Source organism: Anoplopoma fimbria, chromosome 17, assembly GCF_027596085.1.
Source record: "Anoplopoma fimbria isolate UVic2021 breed Golden Eagle Sablefish chromosome 17, Afim_UVic_2022, whole genome shotgun sequence".
Taxonomy (NCBI): domain Eukaryota; kingdom Metazoa; phylum Chordata; class Actinopteri; order Perciformes; family Anoplopomatidae; genus Anoplopoma; species Anoplopoma fimbria.
This window is the reverse complement of record NC_072465.1, coordinates 5,577,930-5,595,052: the sequence shown is the minus strand read 5'-3', so window position 1 is coordinate 5,595,052 and position 17,123 is coordinate 5,577,930. Positions and strand designations below refer to the sequence as shown.

The 17,123-nt window shown below is 41.5% G+C and overlaps 1 protein-coding gene across 3 annotated transcripts; it reads right to left on the bottom strand.

Moving 5' to 3' along the window:
• Positions 1-78: 78 nt before the first annotated feature.
• Positions 79-16,903, bottom strand: sfmbt1 (Scm like with four mbt domains 1). Of its 3 annotated transcripts, XM_054616733.1 has the most exons (22): positions 15,926-15,988; positions 15,156-15,227; positions 12,697-12,754; positions 12,506-12,600; positions 11,765-12,008; positions 10,867-10,955; positions 9,861-10,113; positions 8,726-8,823; positions 8,476-8,577; positions 8,092-8,251; positions 7,816-7,898; positions 6,978-7,104; positions 6,151-6,264; positions 5,929-5,971; positions 5,755-5,825; positions 5,492-5,631; positions 4,533-4,642; positions 3,965-4,140; positions 3,095-3,273; positions 2,712-2,933; positions 2,127-2,255; positions 79-1,970 (listed from the first exon to the last, which is right to left on the bottom strand). In XM_054616733.1, exons 3-22 carry the CDS (start codon positions 12,719-12,721, stop codon positions 1,830-1,832), a joined length of 2,601 nt encoding a protein of 866 aa, XP_054472708.1. In that variant the 5' UTR covers positions 12,722-12,754; positions 15,156-15,227; positions 15,926-15,988; the 3' UTR covers positions 79-1,829. The 3 variants fall into 3 exon arrangements, with proteins under 3 accessions (XP_054472708.1, XP_054472707.1, XP_054472709.1); XM_054616732.1 differs by lacking the exons at positions 15,156-15,227; positions 15,926-15,988 and adding an exon at positions 16,827-16,903; XM_054616734.1 differs by lacking the exon at positions 15,156-15,227 and having other exon boundaries at positions 15,926-15,969.
• Positions 16,904-17,123: the final 220 nt, after the last annotated feature.

Sequence of the window (17,123 nt, the reverse complement as noted above, 5' to 3'; positions counted from 1 at the left end):
TTATTATTCTAGATGTTCTGTATGTGCTGCAAAGAAATGTTTTGCCCCCCAAAAAAAGACATCAGGAGTCGGCTACAATTGGTTGTTCACAGTTTTAATTGCAGTCTTCTCTTTTAAATAGCTGTTATAATTTTCAAATATGAATAAAAAGCTGCTCCACAAGCAAGTCGGTGAACAAAGAAACTACAAAGGTTTTTCTTCACAAAATAATGAAGCACATTACATTAAATCACACCACAAGAACAGGTAAAAAGAGGATGAAACTGATTTACAGCAGCAGTTTGACAATATCGTCTTGCTTTAAAACTGCCCATTTATCATTAAAGTAATTATTAAAAATGAAATAGCTCTAATCAACTGTTGCTGGATTAGTTTTAATAATACACCCCGTACAAGAAAGTTCCGGCGTATTCTGTGCAAATATACTGTAGCCTATATTTAGGGGATTTACACATTGCTTATGCAGAAAGTGAACTGCTCCGTAGTTATGTAATTTTTTTTCTAATCACCCTGTTGCACTAGAAGATATTTCACTATATACACTATATACAAACATGCATTCATATTTGCATACAACCATACAGTACATGGTTTTGCTTGTGCTTGCATTGGAGTCCTTACAATGTAAACTGCTCTTACATACTGTAGAAGCTTGAACAAAAAAGCAATTTGATCTCTTGAGATGAAGGCCCCATTTATATCTGTTGTTGACCAGAGTGTATCTTAATTCAGGTCGATAACATTTGCGAATGATGTTAGTACAGTATACATGCCTGCTGTTCACACTAAAATCAAATTCCTCACCTTGCAACAGGACACTAACACTGTTCTTCCCAAACTACTTTGAATTGATCTAATAGAATACGACCTCCTTTCAAGAAACTTGCTAACTGTATTCTCTGCAACTTGTAGTTTTATCAGTGTGCAAACAGTTATTTTGATTGCTAAATTAATGGTCCAAACATAGAATAGATATAAGGATACAAACAAGTCTCTTAAAAACTAGAACGCATAAAACAGAGGCTCCAAGATACAGCTTGGATTCTGTAAAAAAAACAATGTTTGTTTTCAAGTGCTTCAACATAAGTGGGCTGTCATATACTGCGTTCAGCCTCATCCGCATCAAAAATGTTGAGCATCTTTTCAACAAAATCAGACTTCAGTAGGAAATCACCAGATCATGAGGCAAGACCACCTGATTTCTGACTCCGGCAGACATTAGCAAGTGTTAACTAGCAGACAGCAAATATTTTAGGCCTTAGTATGACAAGTAAAAGCTGTGATTCAGTGGTATTCCATTTAAGGACAGGCTGGAATGGACAGAGAGAGTTGTAGCACTGGTAGTCATTCATCCGCATAAATAAAAAGGAAATAAAAGAGGAGAATCCGAGACACTCTGAAGACACAATAAATTAAGAAGCCTTTATTAGGACATAGCTAAAAACTTGGAACTAAGTCCTTGATGGTGGCTGGCTTTTCTTGTGTTTGTTTTTTGTAAAACGTGCTCATGTCAATAAAGGCTTCTATACTTATTTATGATATCAAAGTGTCTTCAGTTCTTCTGTCTTTCAGTCCGCCCCTGTGTCTTTCCTAATGAGTTTTGGACCCTTGTAGCTCTTCTTCTTTGTTCTTTTTTCCAATGATCAGAAGATGTTGCTTCGTTTACCTCATGTCCAAGCTTTTAGGACAAAATGTGGTATATTCAGGATTCTTTTTGAAAATTGAAGGATGTTCAGTGTTGAAAAAGTAAGAATTGGAAAATTCAGTGTTTTTCACAGAATTAATACACAGAACTGTATGTAGTCACGTCCATGTTCATTCCCCGTCAGCTACGTTGCAAACTGCTGATAAAAAGCCAGCTTGACCCTCTCAATGTGGTGGCACAGCTTGATGGCTGGTCCCAGCTTCAGGTCCATACACTCCTGCACTGTTGGGAGGTTCAGCAGTAGCAGTGCCTGTCCGTCAATCTCCTATGAAAACATTAATTCATATCAGATGCAGTTTCTTAAATGAGTTTTGGCCGGTGAAGTGATGTTTTGTATTTGTGACCATTGATACAATTCAAGTGTGTAATGCCCTTATAGCAGTAGAATGGAGTGGCCATTAAGTCTGTGAGTATTTCTGACCTGATCCAAGAAAATCCGTGCAAGAGGTGCACAGTCAGTGGTCCTGATGAAGCGAACCACATCAGTAACGCTCCACTCCAGGGGGCTGGTGTCCAAACACAGCTTCTGAGGAGGCTCAACCTTTGAGGTCTGTAAACACACAAACAGGGTGAGTCAGACAGAGACAATGAGAGATCTCTGAGCTGAAGTGGAGAGGCTCATGCTGCTGAGAAGGGTATCAAACCTGAACATTTTGTAATACAAACACTGGCTGTTTCAGTTTTGCTGATTTCCTCATTAGCCGTTTAGAGCAAGTTTGGGTCAGAGTGAAAACATCATTCAAAATAAATTTATAATGGCTTAGTTGGGCAGAAGAAAGGCAGTTGTATTTGATGGGAGGGGCAAAAAGATTGGATTGTGCATACAATATATAATTTCGTACTTGAGGGAATCTTTATTTAAAGCCTAGTGGTACACATTAGAGTATTCATTAAAGACACATTGTCTGGAAAGTAAACTTTGATATAAAAAAAGATGAACATTTTCAAAATATTTGCATATTTATTGTTACCTAGTCATTTCAAAAGTCTTGGTGACTTCCGTTACCTTTGGTGAAGGAGGTCGGTTTTCATCATCCGAGAATGAGGGTGAGCGAGGTTTCCGGCGTCGGCGGGTGGGCCTGGGTGTTGCTGGTGGGGAGGGGGACGGCGTGGTGGGCTGAGACTTCCCAAACGATTGTTCAGAATCATCCTGGAGATCGTCCTGCAGCTCAGAGCCAGAGTCACTCAGGGAGTCATCTTCATCCAGATCTTCTTCCTCTCCACTGCCCTGTGAGCCAAAGACAGGGACAACAAACAGTCTATTAGGACGGATTTGAGTTAATTGTGAGGAAGAATTAAAATGAACTATGTTGGTTTAGAAGGGATAATACTTATGTTTCCTTTAATTTAATGTTTAAAGAAAAAAATGAGTGTGCAAGTGTGTGTTACCTGTGGAGACCCAGCAGGCGTGTTGTCCACTGAGGCTGAGGAGCGTCTCTTCTTGTGGACAAAGAGCTGCTTCCTCCTCTTCCTCCTCCTCCCTCTTCGCTTCACTCCACTCTCCAGGTTGGAGTGGCCCCCGGGTGGACGGCCAACGCGTTTACTCTTCTTTTTCCCATAGTAATATGCTTGTGACAAGACAACAGGCTTATTGTGAAATGACGCTTTTCACATATCTGAAAGATTCTAATTAGTCATTTAAATAGATGGATATTAAATCGATCAAACTGACTTTAAATAGGATGTTAAAGCATGTCTGTGGAGGATATGTGCTGTCTGGAGCGAAATGAAAACACAAGTAAGTGTCTGTTGCTATCGAATTGCATCACTTTCTTAACCCTGACACCGCAGTGCAGCATCGAGTAAAAATATCAACAAATCTGTGACATTGTGCCGTCAAAAAAATAATTCAGCAGTAGGCAAAAGAGGCCAATTCTGACATATTTTCTGAAAACCATTCGTTCACTGCCTGTGGAAAGTTATTGCAAATCACAATTTCTATCCCTCTGCTTCACAGAATTTCTTTTTTCATAAAGGGTGCAATTGTGTACTCATTGATCATTTCTATTCATAAGCTACACAAATGAAAAGAATCAAAGGTTTCTGAAAGAGGAGAAATAAATGAGCTTTTTGTTGAATTTGAAGATGTTTGAATAACATTTTGAACGAAGGTCACAACTGACATGCAAGTATAGAGATCTCAAAGCTTTTCCAATCACGAAAATGATAGGTAATGTTCATTGTCTGTCACCTCAGATCATGTAATTAATGATTTGAAGTCTGGACAATCAGCAGTCTCTAGTTCTGTAAACCACCTACTGTATTTGGTCTTGGTGAGGACAGAGCAGTTCTCCGAGCAGTGCTCCAGAACCATGCGAGGTCCAAACAGGTTCGGGCAGCACTCTAGCTTGATGCAAGTTTTTCTGCAGAAGTCTGCCACACGGTCTGCAGTGCGGACTATTTCCACAGTGGCCCGGTAACTCTTTCCCTTGTACCTGACATAAAAAAGCAAGGTTGAACAATAAATTATTTCTGATAACTCTTTCGTATTTCCACACAATATTAGCTTAAAAATATGACAGGTATAATTTTAAAAACAAAAATCTATTGAAGTCTCTCGTCAGTCACTGAATCTCCAATTATGTTCATGCAATTTCTCTCTTAAAAGCACTGCGGATGCTGTCGTCGGCTAAATCCTGGCTTTAATGAAGTGTCTTATGCTGGGTTCTGTGTGCAGATATTTATTTCTACTTGTGCATTCAAGTACTCGTTGAAGCCAGCAGCACATGTCCTCAAAAAGGCCAACTGTAAACACTATTGCTATTCCTGCAGGTTCTCTACAGAGAATAGCATTTTGAGCTAAAGATTAAATGGTGCTTCCACTCACTTGGCTTTGAGTGTTTCTCCATGGCCTTGCCAGCGGCTCTCCTGGTCCAGCTGCAGCTCCCTCAGCACACGGCTGGGCTTGTATGCAGAGTTTATCAGCAGACTCAAAACCTGGACACAAGACAGGGAATAGAACAGAGTAGAGAATTAAAACACTTACAGGTTATCTGCAGGTTCCAGGGTTATGTCTTTTATTCTTTAATCAGTACTATGTGTAGAATTGTAACATCAAACAGCTTCCATATTCATTATGAGACAGGACTTTCATTATCGTCATCATGTGACTGTTGATTGCAAGTAGATTAGCAGTCTTTACTGGCAATTACATTGTGCGCCATTGTTATTGGAGTATTATAGGCATTCTATAGAAGATGCATAGCCCATGTATAATAATATAACAAAACAATCACAACTGGTTATGACTGACACAGTATAACATGCTTAAAAAACCCAATAAATCAATAGGAATAAGTAGCAAGAGACGGCTGATACTGGCCGATAAACACGCCAACATGTGAGAGGAGTACTGGCACTTATTTTTTTTCCACTTTAGGCACATGTCTCCAACATAATTTCATTTGTTTGAGTATTCAAAACACATGGACAAAGGAATCACAACTAGTTGAACAATAATAAGACTACAGCCATGCTGGGAGCTTTGTGACTTTGTCACACCAGTTCCATCAAAAAATTCTGATGTTTAGCAGGTGTAATTTTACCATGTTCACTATCTTAGTTTAACGTGTTAGCATGCTAACATAAACACAAAGAACAGCTGGGGACATTTTGCAGGACAAATTATAAATTGACCTGATGCTTTATGGAAAGTTAAGGATCCTTCGAATTGTTCAATGCATCCTCTGGGAACCATGAAGTGCTGTACCAAACTTTGTGACATCCATTCAACGCGTCTTGCGTAGCGTTATTTGTACAGTAAGCAGCTGGATTAGCGACTCTCACCTCTTTGAGCACGAGGACACAGTTTCCAGGACCAATGAGCTGAGGAAGTTCTGCAATGCGTCCCTTGTTAAGGTAAGGCCCAGAGAAACAGCGGTGGTTGAAGTAAATCTTGGGAGAGCAGTATTTCCCGTTGCCCTGCCCTATGGTTGGACACATAATTGGATACAAACTCTGTAACAACCACAGACTGTACACAAAGTCAGTAAACTGGACACATCACAGTTTCGAATCCTTCAATGGGACATGTGGTACATAGCACTAACCTGTCTCTGACTGGTTGGCCATCTGCTGCTTTATACTGTCAGGTGACGATGATGACTTCGGTGGAATTCGGCTGTAAAATGATGAAAATTGAGTCAGATGTGGAAAGGCCAGAGGAAACAAACCATTCAAACCATTAAACCAGTCAACACCCCCACCCTTCCTCTTATACTCACTGTTTCTCAGGCTGCACCACAGCAATCTTCCTCTCTTTTTCAACTGGAAAAACAAGAACAGACTAATTTGTTCCTGGTCACGCTATTACATTATGGCACTAATTTGGAGGTCAGGATAAATAAAATTGATTGTATTGCGTTTGTTAAAGAATTAGTAACAGTCTCGTTAAGGCAGATGTGTGAAGATCATTAGAGTCCACTATGATGACTCATGTTGTATACCTGAGGGTTTAATTGGGTAGATGAGTGGATAGCCGTTTGTCTCGCACCAGCTGACGGGGAAGATGTCGAGGGAGTCCACATGAACTATCAGTTCTGGCATGGGCTGCTTCAGGCCTGTACAAACATACACACACAGCTATTAGACAATCACTGACAGTGAGTAGCCATTAACAAATAACAGACTATATTCTTACACTGGCGTTATTACCAAATTCAGCTAGAGCAACTGGAATTTCGATATAAAAGATTATCTTGAGGTGGCCAGATAGCATCATACAATGGCACGCCTATGGTGCATGCACAAGTATGAATGTGGGGTAAACCTATGGGTCCACATTTAGGGGTTGGAAAATATGGTAAATGGATGGACTTGTACTTGTATAGCGCTTTTGTAGTCTTTCGACCACAAGCTTTAACATGCCAATCACCCATTCACACCCATTCATGCACTGATGGCTGGGGCTGCCATCAGGACTATCTTATAATCATCAGCACATCTGCATCTGTAAAGACTTTAAGATGCTTGAAACCGCAGAAAATGTTCATGTTGTCTGAAGTGTGCAACACTAGTATATGCATAATTTCAGAAGCAGTGATCTTGTGTACGAACTTGTGTGAAATAATAAAACCAATGTCTCCTAAATTCCAGCCTATGAAAAATAGAAATGTAGCTACTCTACTAGGGAGCCAGGAAATTCAGATTTCCTTTCCACATACATTACATGTAAAGCATTAACCGGTGCTTGGGACTGCACAGAAGTTACACATGTTCATTTTCTACTTACGTCCCACTAAAATAAACACATTCTTTAAGTTCCGCTTCTCACCTTCCAGGTTGAGCCAAATGTACTGCCCTTTGACCCTGGTGACAGTTGCCACGTGAATGTTTTCAGGGGACAGCAGGTTGATAGCCTCCAGTTTCATGGCCTCTTTGAAGCTGTGGTCACACTGCTCCTGGAAGGTAAACAGAGAGGGAAAATACTGTGTGTGAGAGGGTTGTGCTAGGCTAAGCTGTTACGCTGTCTGACAAGTGGGTCTGACAAGTGCCATGGCATGATATGGCATACCGAAATATAAAATGTATTTCCTCCAAAGTATACAATGACAATATGCTCACTTGTCTACTTCAGAGTATTATAGCTTTGATATGAGCAATGTTAAACCTCTGTTCCCCAACAGGATGTTTGTGGGCCAAACCCGCCCATGTGACAAGCAGTTCACACAAGAAGTGGAACCACATACAAGTTGTATACAGTAAATATTTAATTTAGTTTCAATTAAAATACTACAGTAGTTTCCTATAGTAGCTTGAGTTGCTGCTTGGACAATACAACACAAGTAGTAAGAAGGAGGCTTTAGCTCTGACAGCTTGCTAACAGTGATAAACATCTTAGTAATTCATAGCACAGATGTCATGCAGCCTTCATGCGACAGCAGTATAATAACAGAACCTACAATTTCATTTTGGTAATGACCAATGGAGAGGAGTATACTGGGAGACTTTAGCTCCACTCACATTGACACTTTCACGAAACAGCAAATGTTAAAAGTCTGTTCTGAATCTGGTGGAGGTTTTGCACACGAGTCTCCGACATTAAATAACCCTCTACACTGAAGCCTGACCAGTGTAAACAGTGTATAGGCTTTAAACGGAGCTTGACTTACAGTTGGGAAGCAATGTTGAGGAGCTGCCTCAGCTTCACACTGTTTCAGGTAATCTGCCCAGTCAAAGTCCGCACCCTGGTATCCTGTACATGATAAAATAAAGAAAGAATGGACAGAGAAAGAGAAGCAGATAACGGAAACAAATAAAGACATGGACAGAGAGAGAGGGAAAGAAAGCATGAGGGATCTAATCACTGCCATTCCTTACTTTCTGATATCACCGGTAACTGATAAAGTCAGTAGTTATAAAAAGGGACAACATTTGACAAAGCAGACCTGGTGGAGGGCTGAGAGTTAGTCCATTTTTGAGGCTCCACTGAGTAGGGAAGATCCCTGGACTGTCTCTGTGACACAGAAAGGACCTCCCAGCACCCTCTGACTCCTCAATACCACAAAGGTCGTCCATCTTCACAAGGAAGTACTGCTCACTGAACACCTGAAGTGGAGAGTAGGTCATTTTGGGAAACTTTCAGACACTCTTATTTGACAGCTGTCATGTTTGTTGTCTTTCCAGACTCTGGGGTGATCATCAATATTTTAGCTAGTAAAGACAGTGTGGTAATGAAGCCAGAAAGCGTAAACAACGAAGGCCAATAAGCAACTACCAAGACATAAACATTGTAGAATAGGAGAGACAGATTTGATAGGAAAGTCTGTTACCTTGGTGACAGTGGCAGGCCTGATGGAAATAGGAGCCGCAGGGTCAACAGCCTCCAGTTTCATTCCTTCTTTGAAACAATGAGCAGCGATGGCAGGCTGATCCTGAGACAAACAACAAGCACACACGCAGAGTCACAACTATTTTCTTAACGCATAATTATCAAATCTTAACTAGCGGACCAGCAATAAGCAGGGATGTGTTTAGGCCAGTAGGAACATAAACTGGAAATAAGAGCATGGTTGGCAGTACCTTATTGAACTCTGCAGTCAGAGCTTCATCCTGAGGAAGGTCACTGATCCTCTGTCTCACCTCCTCCCACTCTGTCTCAGTGCGCAAGGCCAACAGGTCTGAAACAAACCAATACACACAAATCAGCTGCTGAAGAGATGACAATGGTATAATTTGATCATCAAAGAGATATTTAACGAGAATGGTAAAACATGCGTCTGATTGAATATTACACTGCACACTTTTGTTATGTAAATAACTGAACCTTTATGTGTTGCTTGATCTTTGTTCTGGACCTCAAATTAGGTCGCCATATTTAATTAAACAAGCAAACAAAATAGTGTCTCTCCGAAAATGTTTTCCAACCACAAAACACATTTACTTCTTATTACCCAGAATGAGGTTTGATGCCTTGTAAACAAGATGATGAACAAAAGAAATAAGGATGAACTTCTGTTGTTACCCTTAATTACATATAAAAAATACATTATATCTCCATATGAAGCAGTAAAATACAAGTAATACAAAAGGCTAAAATTACACTAATGCTATCAATTTTCCAAATCAGATAAATGCACCACTACTGTTCACTACATTGACTTCATTTTGCAAAAGCAAGGTATCCAGTTATAATAAAAGCCTGGCATTAAATATCAACAAAGCTTAGTTGTAGTGGTACCAGAAGGTAGCTCAGCTGTGCCAGGAGAGAGATATAGCCTTAGTTTCTCACATCTTGCATTTTAACAAACTTTATTCACTTGAAGAGCATTAGCAGATCATGGCCCTGAAAACAATAATCTATTTAATCCTGCATGGAAAATCAATTTCAAGTGCTACTGATACCATCACACTTTTAATATTGGTTCAAAGTATTGGAAAATGCTGATATAAGTCACAAAATCTGTAGTAATAACACATTCATTCTGATGTGGTGATTCTATACAAATGAAACAGTGTCATAAGTAATCGCAGGATTACACAATATAACTGGACATGCATCTAGTGCGTGATTTTCATGTGATTCATTCATGTGTCCTTCCATCATTACTCATGCTTGCTTTGGCAGTTAAACCTTAAGATAAAGACATTCGACATTTTTTTCCTTTCTTCCTTTAGTTTCTAAATGTAAAATCTGACCCGTGTCAGTGCCACTGACCTGAGGGAGGCCTGAGGGTGCAACCGTGCTCTTTGGCCCAGCCTGGTGGGTGGAGGCATGGGTGGAGGTAAAAGAGCCAGAGGGTTGCGGGCGTGTCTGGTAGGCCCTCTGTGCCTACCAGGCGCAGCTTCAGCCTTCCTCCGACGTTCTCCTCCACCTCAGCAGCCCAGGCAAGCCCCGGATCAACGCTGTCCTGGAGCTCCACGTAGCAGCCGGCAGACAGGAGCTCCACCGGGTCTCTACCACGCTGGGACTGTGTGTGGGGGGGGGCAGTGAAGGGTGGTAAATGAGACGCTGATAGCGCAAACACTCACGCAAACACAAATGAACACACGCCGAGGCAAGGTGAGGAATTTGCACTAGGAGATAATGCACTGCATGACTAAGTGGCAGAACTGAAGCACAGTCACTGAAAGCAACTAATGGCTCTAAAGAATTTCACAGGCTGTTCCTACTGCAAATCTGCTTTCAGCACAACCTTGGGGCTGTAAACAAAAGCTCCCAGCCTTGGGACTTCAGGCGGTGTTCGCATGCAAGCATGCAAAATTGCTATAAAATCATATTTAGTTCAAGATCACCTATATTCAAAAGGACATATTTAATGTGAAGTTTTTGCCCTGTGCTTTTATCATATCAAAATGGGCGCAAACATGACGATCTCTTGGATTTTTAAATCTACACTATAAAAGTGGCAAATAAAAGTAGAACTAAACATAACAGTTGGACAGTTGTGTGTGTTTTAAGACCACAAGTAACTGTCAACTTGGTGTTTTTCTAATGTCAGATGTATTAACAACTGTCTTTAGAACAGTAAAGGGGAAATTCTGAATTGATTATGAAAACCTCAGCAATTTTATTTACTGAATTATGTGTTTTTAAAGTCGTCAGTTTAATCAAATCAGTACCTATAAAGGAGATTGTTCTTGACATTGACAGAGAAATACGAGAGCTAACATGTGGTGTGTGAGGAGTTTCTAAGGACAGCTGCTGTGTTCCTCTGCCTTACCAATGCCAGCAGGTTGGCAGGAGCGCTGCCCTCCTCGGCCAGTGCCTTTTCCAGCAGAGCCTCCCAGTCCTGGTGCTTCTCACGCACACCTGGGTGGACCAGACACATACAGTGTTTAGTTTATCAACCAAAAAGGGCAGTGGGATCAGGATCACACGTACACATGCACTCCTGTGCCCGGTCTCTCTAAGTCACCCTGAATCACAGCATCAGCTATAAAATAAGAATAAATACTGGAATTGATTAAAAAATAATAGATTATTACATATAATAGGACATCACAATCTGTACGGGTAAAGCTTTTCAGTTTGGTATCAGCTGGGGTTTTGCTTCATAATATTTCTTCAAAAAATAACAAGTTAAGCGCAAATAAGGTGGCATAAACTAAAAATGAACAGAAGAAAAACAGTGAGAGTGCTTCAGACCCTTCAGTCAATTTCCCAGAGAAAACTATTTATCATGAAACTAGAACATCAGAAGGTGACAATTGTGGCAGCACTTTATGGGAGACAGAAATAATCATTACTCCTTGCAATGCAATGAGTAATATTTCCTAGTTAAAATAAATAGCATTTTGTGTACACAGTACAAAAAACGATGTGCTCTCTCCACGGCTCATCTGTCCCCGAAGCACTCACAGAAAAACAAAGACGGGAACAAATCTAACACTAGAGATGTATATATTTGACATCTGCAATTTATCATAAAAAATAACTGTGAGAGAATTGTATTTCACTTTTCATGGCTGATGGCTTTTCATATTCCTCTGCTCATCAGTATTGTTTACATGATCACTCTGCTCTACAGGAAAGACAAGACACCATACAACTTTTTGTGCGTCAAGGTGGATCCCTACTTTCACCACACCTCTCATAACTAACACCTGCCAGTGCCTCACCCTCGGGTGCTCTCATTGTCTTCCCATGCTGGCGGCTCCAACCCAGTGGGTGGAGGTCAGCCGTCATTAAGTCGCACCAGAAGTCGGCACGCCGGTCGTCCTGGAATCCCTCGTAGCGTAGCAGCAGCAGCTGGCCACATGTGGTGATGATGTTGGCCACCCAGTAAGGACTGTCGGCCTCTGAGCGCACACACACCTCCAGCTTCATGCCTGGAGTCAGTCCAGTCTGCAGGCCCTGGTCCACCTGGAACCAGGACAGAAGAACAGAGATACATGGAATCATTTACTTTATTTGCACACTCGCAGGTTAACCACATTTATTTGTATTATGCAGCTGGTTACACAAAAATAACTTTCTGGACAAAGAGCAGATAAGAAGAGAAAGGACGACTTTTATGTTATGCTGGCATTGGCTTTTATTATTTTAGTAAACCTACCTGCCAGCACACAGCTGAGTGTCACGTTTGAAAACCGTTATTTATAGAAGCTTAGTTACTACTGGTGATAACACAGTGACTTCTGTGTTCATGCTGTTGATTGTTAACTACTTTTACAGCCGTTTCTAGGGGCTTTACTAGCTGACACATTTCATAAATTTGAGTCATACTTTCAGATTTAATACATAGTTTCTAACTTGCGATTTCTTCAGAACTTTACACAGATGTTTAGTAATTGATAACAAATAACTGGCACAGGCTTATCATTCGCTGTGTGTTAGCTGTGGAAGCTGTCAGCACCCACATGTTTGAAGGCGTGATGGGGCACGGACACGGCTCCAGTCTCCTCCAGGTAGTCATCCCAGTTAAAGTCAGACGCATCCTGAGCAGAGTCTCTGTCTGGAAAACACAAAACACATTTCCATTTTCCAACCCGCTTTCCAACATTATTTTATCTTACTCATTTCACGCAGCTGTTCACAGAGTAGGTCTTACCAGACTCCAGCAACTCCTGACTCATGCTGGTGCCCCCTCAAGGCCGAGACTAGGAGCTCTGAGGAGGAACAGAGGAGAAGAATTATTTTCCAGCGAGTGAATGAATGAGCACTGGTCCAAAAATCTGGCAACCTAAAGAAGAAAACATAAAATTGCACCCATGGTAGTCGTCTGCAGCACACTATGCTGTGACTTGATCAAATCACATTCCGAAGAACTCCACATCAGTAAATATTCTGTGAACTCGCCACGGTTTTAATAAGATTAATGAGACAGGTTGTATCGTTTGCTTTTAACAGCCCGCCCAGCAGTTCACAAGCCAAACTGTATCAGCAAAAAGTTACACAAAAGAGCCGGAAACAGAGATTGACTAACTACAACTGGCTACTATATTTACGACAACAAGACAAATTACATATATCAGCATGCAATGTGTCAACCCACAGCTATGGATGATAAAAATATTATGAGTCAACATTCACACTTACATACCAGCAACGAAGACACACGCAAGGTCATGAAAGACAAAATTCCTTCATTTAAAAACCGTTTTTCAAAGCAAAAAGGAAATGACTGAGCATTTCTTTCGATTTTTTCAGCCTTTCTAAAATCAAGACCTACGCCTTAAAAATAGATGTGGTTAAGTTACTAGATCAATATCCAACTGCTTCTATCTGGTTCCGGACTCACCAATATAAAACAGGAGAGTGGTCGTGATGATTAAAATCCCAAATTATATGCCGTACATTTGCCTTTCATTAGGATGGCACAGGCTACAACCTAAGCAACACACCAGATGGTATGCTACGTGAGCGCTGGGAAATATATTGAAACTATGCTAATCTCATCCAGCTCCACCTCCACTTGTGAAACTCATTTGGGCTCGTCTTTCTTTTGCTTTTCCTGTAATCGCAAACCTTTTCCTGCCCCTTGTGAAGACCTCAAACAGTGCCTTGACATGAATGTGGACACACGCATCAAGCTTTGACACATCAAATTGACCGAGGGCAATGTGAAAAGCAGATGAAATAAGTTAATACAACGAGAGAGATGGCATGAATGAGACAGAAGGGAGTGCTGGGGGTGACGAAGGTGGAGGGAGCGGTGTATGGGATGCTGAGGAGAGCTGCTCTGTCACCGCAGCTCCATTCAACCCGCCTGTCAGGCCCGTCTTTGTCATGTCTGACGTCTCTATTAAAACCAGGGCCGCCATCAGAAACCACCCCCCTCCCTCTCGACGACCGGACTGCCACCGCGACCCCCGTGCTCCACCGGGATCAGCGCCACCTTTCACCCGCGACCCTGCCCCAGATTCCCTCTGTCTTTCTCCCCCTCCTCCCTCTGACACACACACACACACACACACACACCAGAGGGCCTTATTGTCCCCGGGGGTCACACTCCTGACTTAAGAGTGGAAAAAAAGAGCAGTGGAGTAGAAATACAGGCCTAAAGTCAAGAAGCAGTATTCTAACATCTGATGCTGCGCTTACTATTAGATAAGTTATGAGATTGTGGCAGTATTTTAAACTGATTCTGTTTTATGCTTCAGATAGCTCTACCTACAAACTCTTTTCCTCTACAATCAATTGTGTGGCTTTTCTTTGTATGTGAATCTTTTAATTTTAAATCAAACAAGATGAAACTGAACCCGTCATTCTAAAAAAAAAATAATATGAAAAGGTGTCTGTAAACACTTCCGAGAACTATCATTTCAAATTTCTGCAGACAAGCTTTCAGTATTTGCTCTGCCCAAGCTGAAGGTTTCTGCAGCATTTAACTCTGCAGAACAGTAAGGCTTCAGCGTGTAAGGGCAGACAGGAAGAAAAGCAACTTCCCCTGTTTCATATACAGCAAGTGGTCTGTGTGGACAACGGCTAGCAGCAGTCTGCCTGACTCTTTCTGCACCACCCGAGACTGACTGAACCTGAAAGAGAAAGGGCCAAATGTGCACACACCCACGCAAACACACGTACAAACAAGCGCACACACACACACACAAAGACAACTGATATCCACACTACATCCTCTTTACAAGCACTCACTGAATCATAGTCTCATCTGCACTTAGCATGCAATGAGGATGAGCATTGCTAAACAAGCCTTCCTGAACGTCTGAGGTCCCTGGGTGGGAAATGCAACCGGACAAAATATGCATTCACACACAGTGTACGGCTTCTACAGGAAATAAAATCAAAGTCAACTTTCAATAAAATGAAATAAGCTGTTGAAACGTTTCCCCCAAACACTATTTAATGGCATCTGCTGATCACCAGAATAACATAAGCAGTAATGTAGCAGAAAATGAGTATGTCCTCCAACATTAACAAAACCTATTTTCAGAGGAACACTTACTTGTTTTTCAAATTATTATCTGCATTGTTTTTATACCATGGTGTATGTTATGAAATGGTTTTAATACAAAGCTTAAAAGTACAAAAACATGTTTTCTCACTTACCCGTAGTACTATCAAGCCATGCATTATTTTGGGTTTTATGGTGCCAGGTATTCAGCCATCACCTTTATAAAACTGAATAGATTCCAATTTAGTTTGTTGTGCTCAATCCCATTTAAAAGTTACATTAAAAAAAAAATGCAACAATTCAATTCAATTCAGTTTATTTTGTATAGCCCAGAATCACAAATTACAAATTTGCCTCAGAGGGCTTAAATTCAACATCTCTTTCCAGAGACTCTGTCAACCAAACTCTATAAATATTTAACACTGGTTTAAAAAAAAGTTTTCATAGGAACTATTTTTTTGGTAGGAAGTAGTTCTGATGAAATCCGTTTACAGGGACGCATGTGTATTCTTTTTTTAACAGCAGTCAATGTTGTGAGCCCAAGAAACAAAAGTTTTTTTTTTTTTTTTTTTTAAATCGGTGTGTTAGCAGAAATCTCTTTGACTGATGTCTCATGGCTTGACACCATTAACCAAAAGCAGCTGGCTGATGATGGGTCAATAGCACTAAGTGAGAAAATATGGAGGCTTATTTGTAATTTAGGTGACATGACCCTTTAAAAAAAGGCTGGAAAATAATAATAGTGATAAAAAAAATGTACAACTTCAAAATACCGTAAACATCATTCATAACGTCATGGTTGCACTGAAGACCAAGCAATAAGAGCTGGCCTGTTCATATCTGTCAAACTGACCTCCAGTTCAGGCCGACCTGCTATAACTGCATTAAAAAAAAAAAGAAAAGGACGCTGCAATGAATAACCCACCTTTCCTCCACACAGCATGCATACATAACAAGAGGCTTCCATTCAGTTGCAAATGCAATCATGTTGCTCGTTGCCCATTGCATAGCGGCACGTCAAAACCGGGGCAGCGCTGCCAGCGGGTCACTCAAGTTGCACAATAGGGAAGTTAAGCGCCAGGAGGAAAAAAAACAAAAAAAAAAGAATAAGGTTGCAATAAGTCAACGTTGCAATATGACAACAACACGACACAGCCCTCAGAGAGAGCTCCTGTCCACCCAGCTGTTAAAAGGCACGACAAAGCAATGAGCGTTTATAAACAAAGCAGTTTATTTGGCTGTTTGGTGAGAGCTGCACAGAGACACACAGCCGTCATTATGTAAGGCTTCGACATAATAAATAAAAAAACTGAGATACGAGGGCAAATCACTGGAGATACCCACACAATCCTTTCACTGAAACTAGCTCAGTAGTGCTCAGCTTCTACAGACTAACCGCCGCAGCATTTAGTAACACTGATGGGCCACTAACGCAACGAGAGAGAGAGAGAGAGGGGGAGAGAGACTACAGCGCCGACGGTCTAACTTTCACAATGAGGAGAACATGATAAACCGATTGAGAGCATTTATTACATGGCTGTCTGATAAATAAACACGCGGTCGTAAACGCATCACGGCCGTGCGGGACTCACTGGACACATGGTTAAACATCGCCTGTGTCCGAGTCAAGTTACTGAACGTCACAGCTTGAGCAATAAGAGCAGGCTGACGAGCAATAAGGGCGCTTACACTCGACCGAGCCCGACTCATCTTTTTGAGAGACGGGAAAAACGACGAGTGCGCCGCCACCGTACTAACCACCGCGGGGGACGTGTCCCTAACAACACAAAGTACGTGAATATTGAGTCGCAAAATTGGCCCCTTACCGCTAAGTAGTTTTTCCAAGTCGGTTTTTTAGATGCCGTTCCTCTCCGTCTGCTCGCTCGCTCGCAGCAGTGTTGAGTTAACGCGAGTGAAAACAGAAAGCCCCGGTCGGACGCTTAAAAATAAAATGGTAACAAGAGCGGAAGTCACCGCCGTCACCGGAGCAACGCCGGTGCTTTTAGTGTGGAGGGATAACTCGAGGTACTTCCGGTGTGGCTCTGGCTGCGGGCCGCTAACTTGACGCGCTTCTCGTTCACGACCTCATTCCAATATGGCACAAATGGCCACTGCGCATGTTC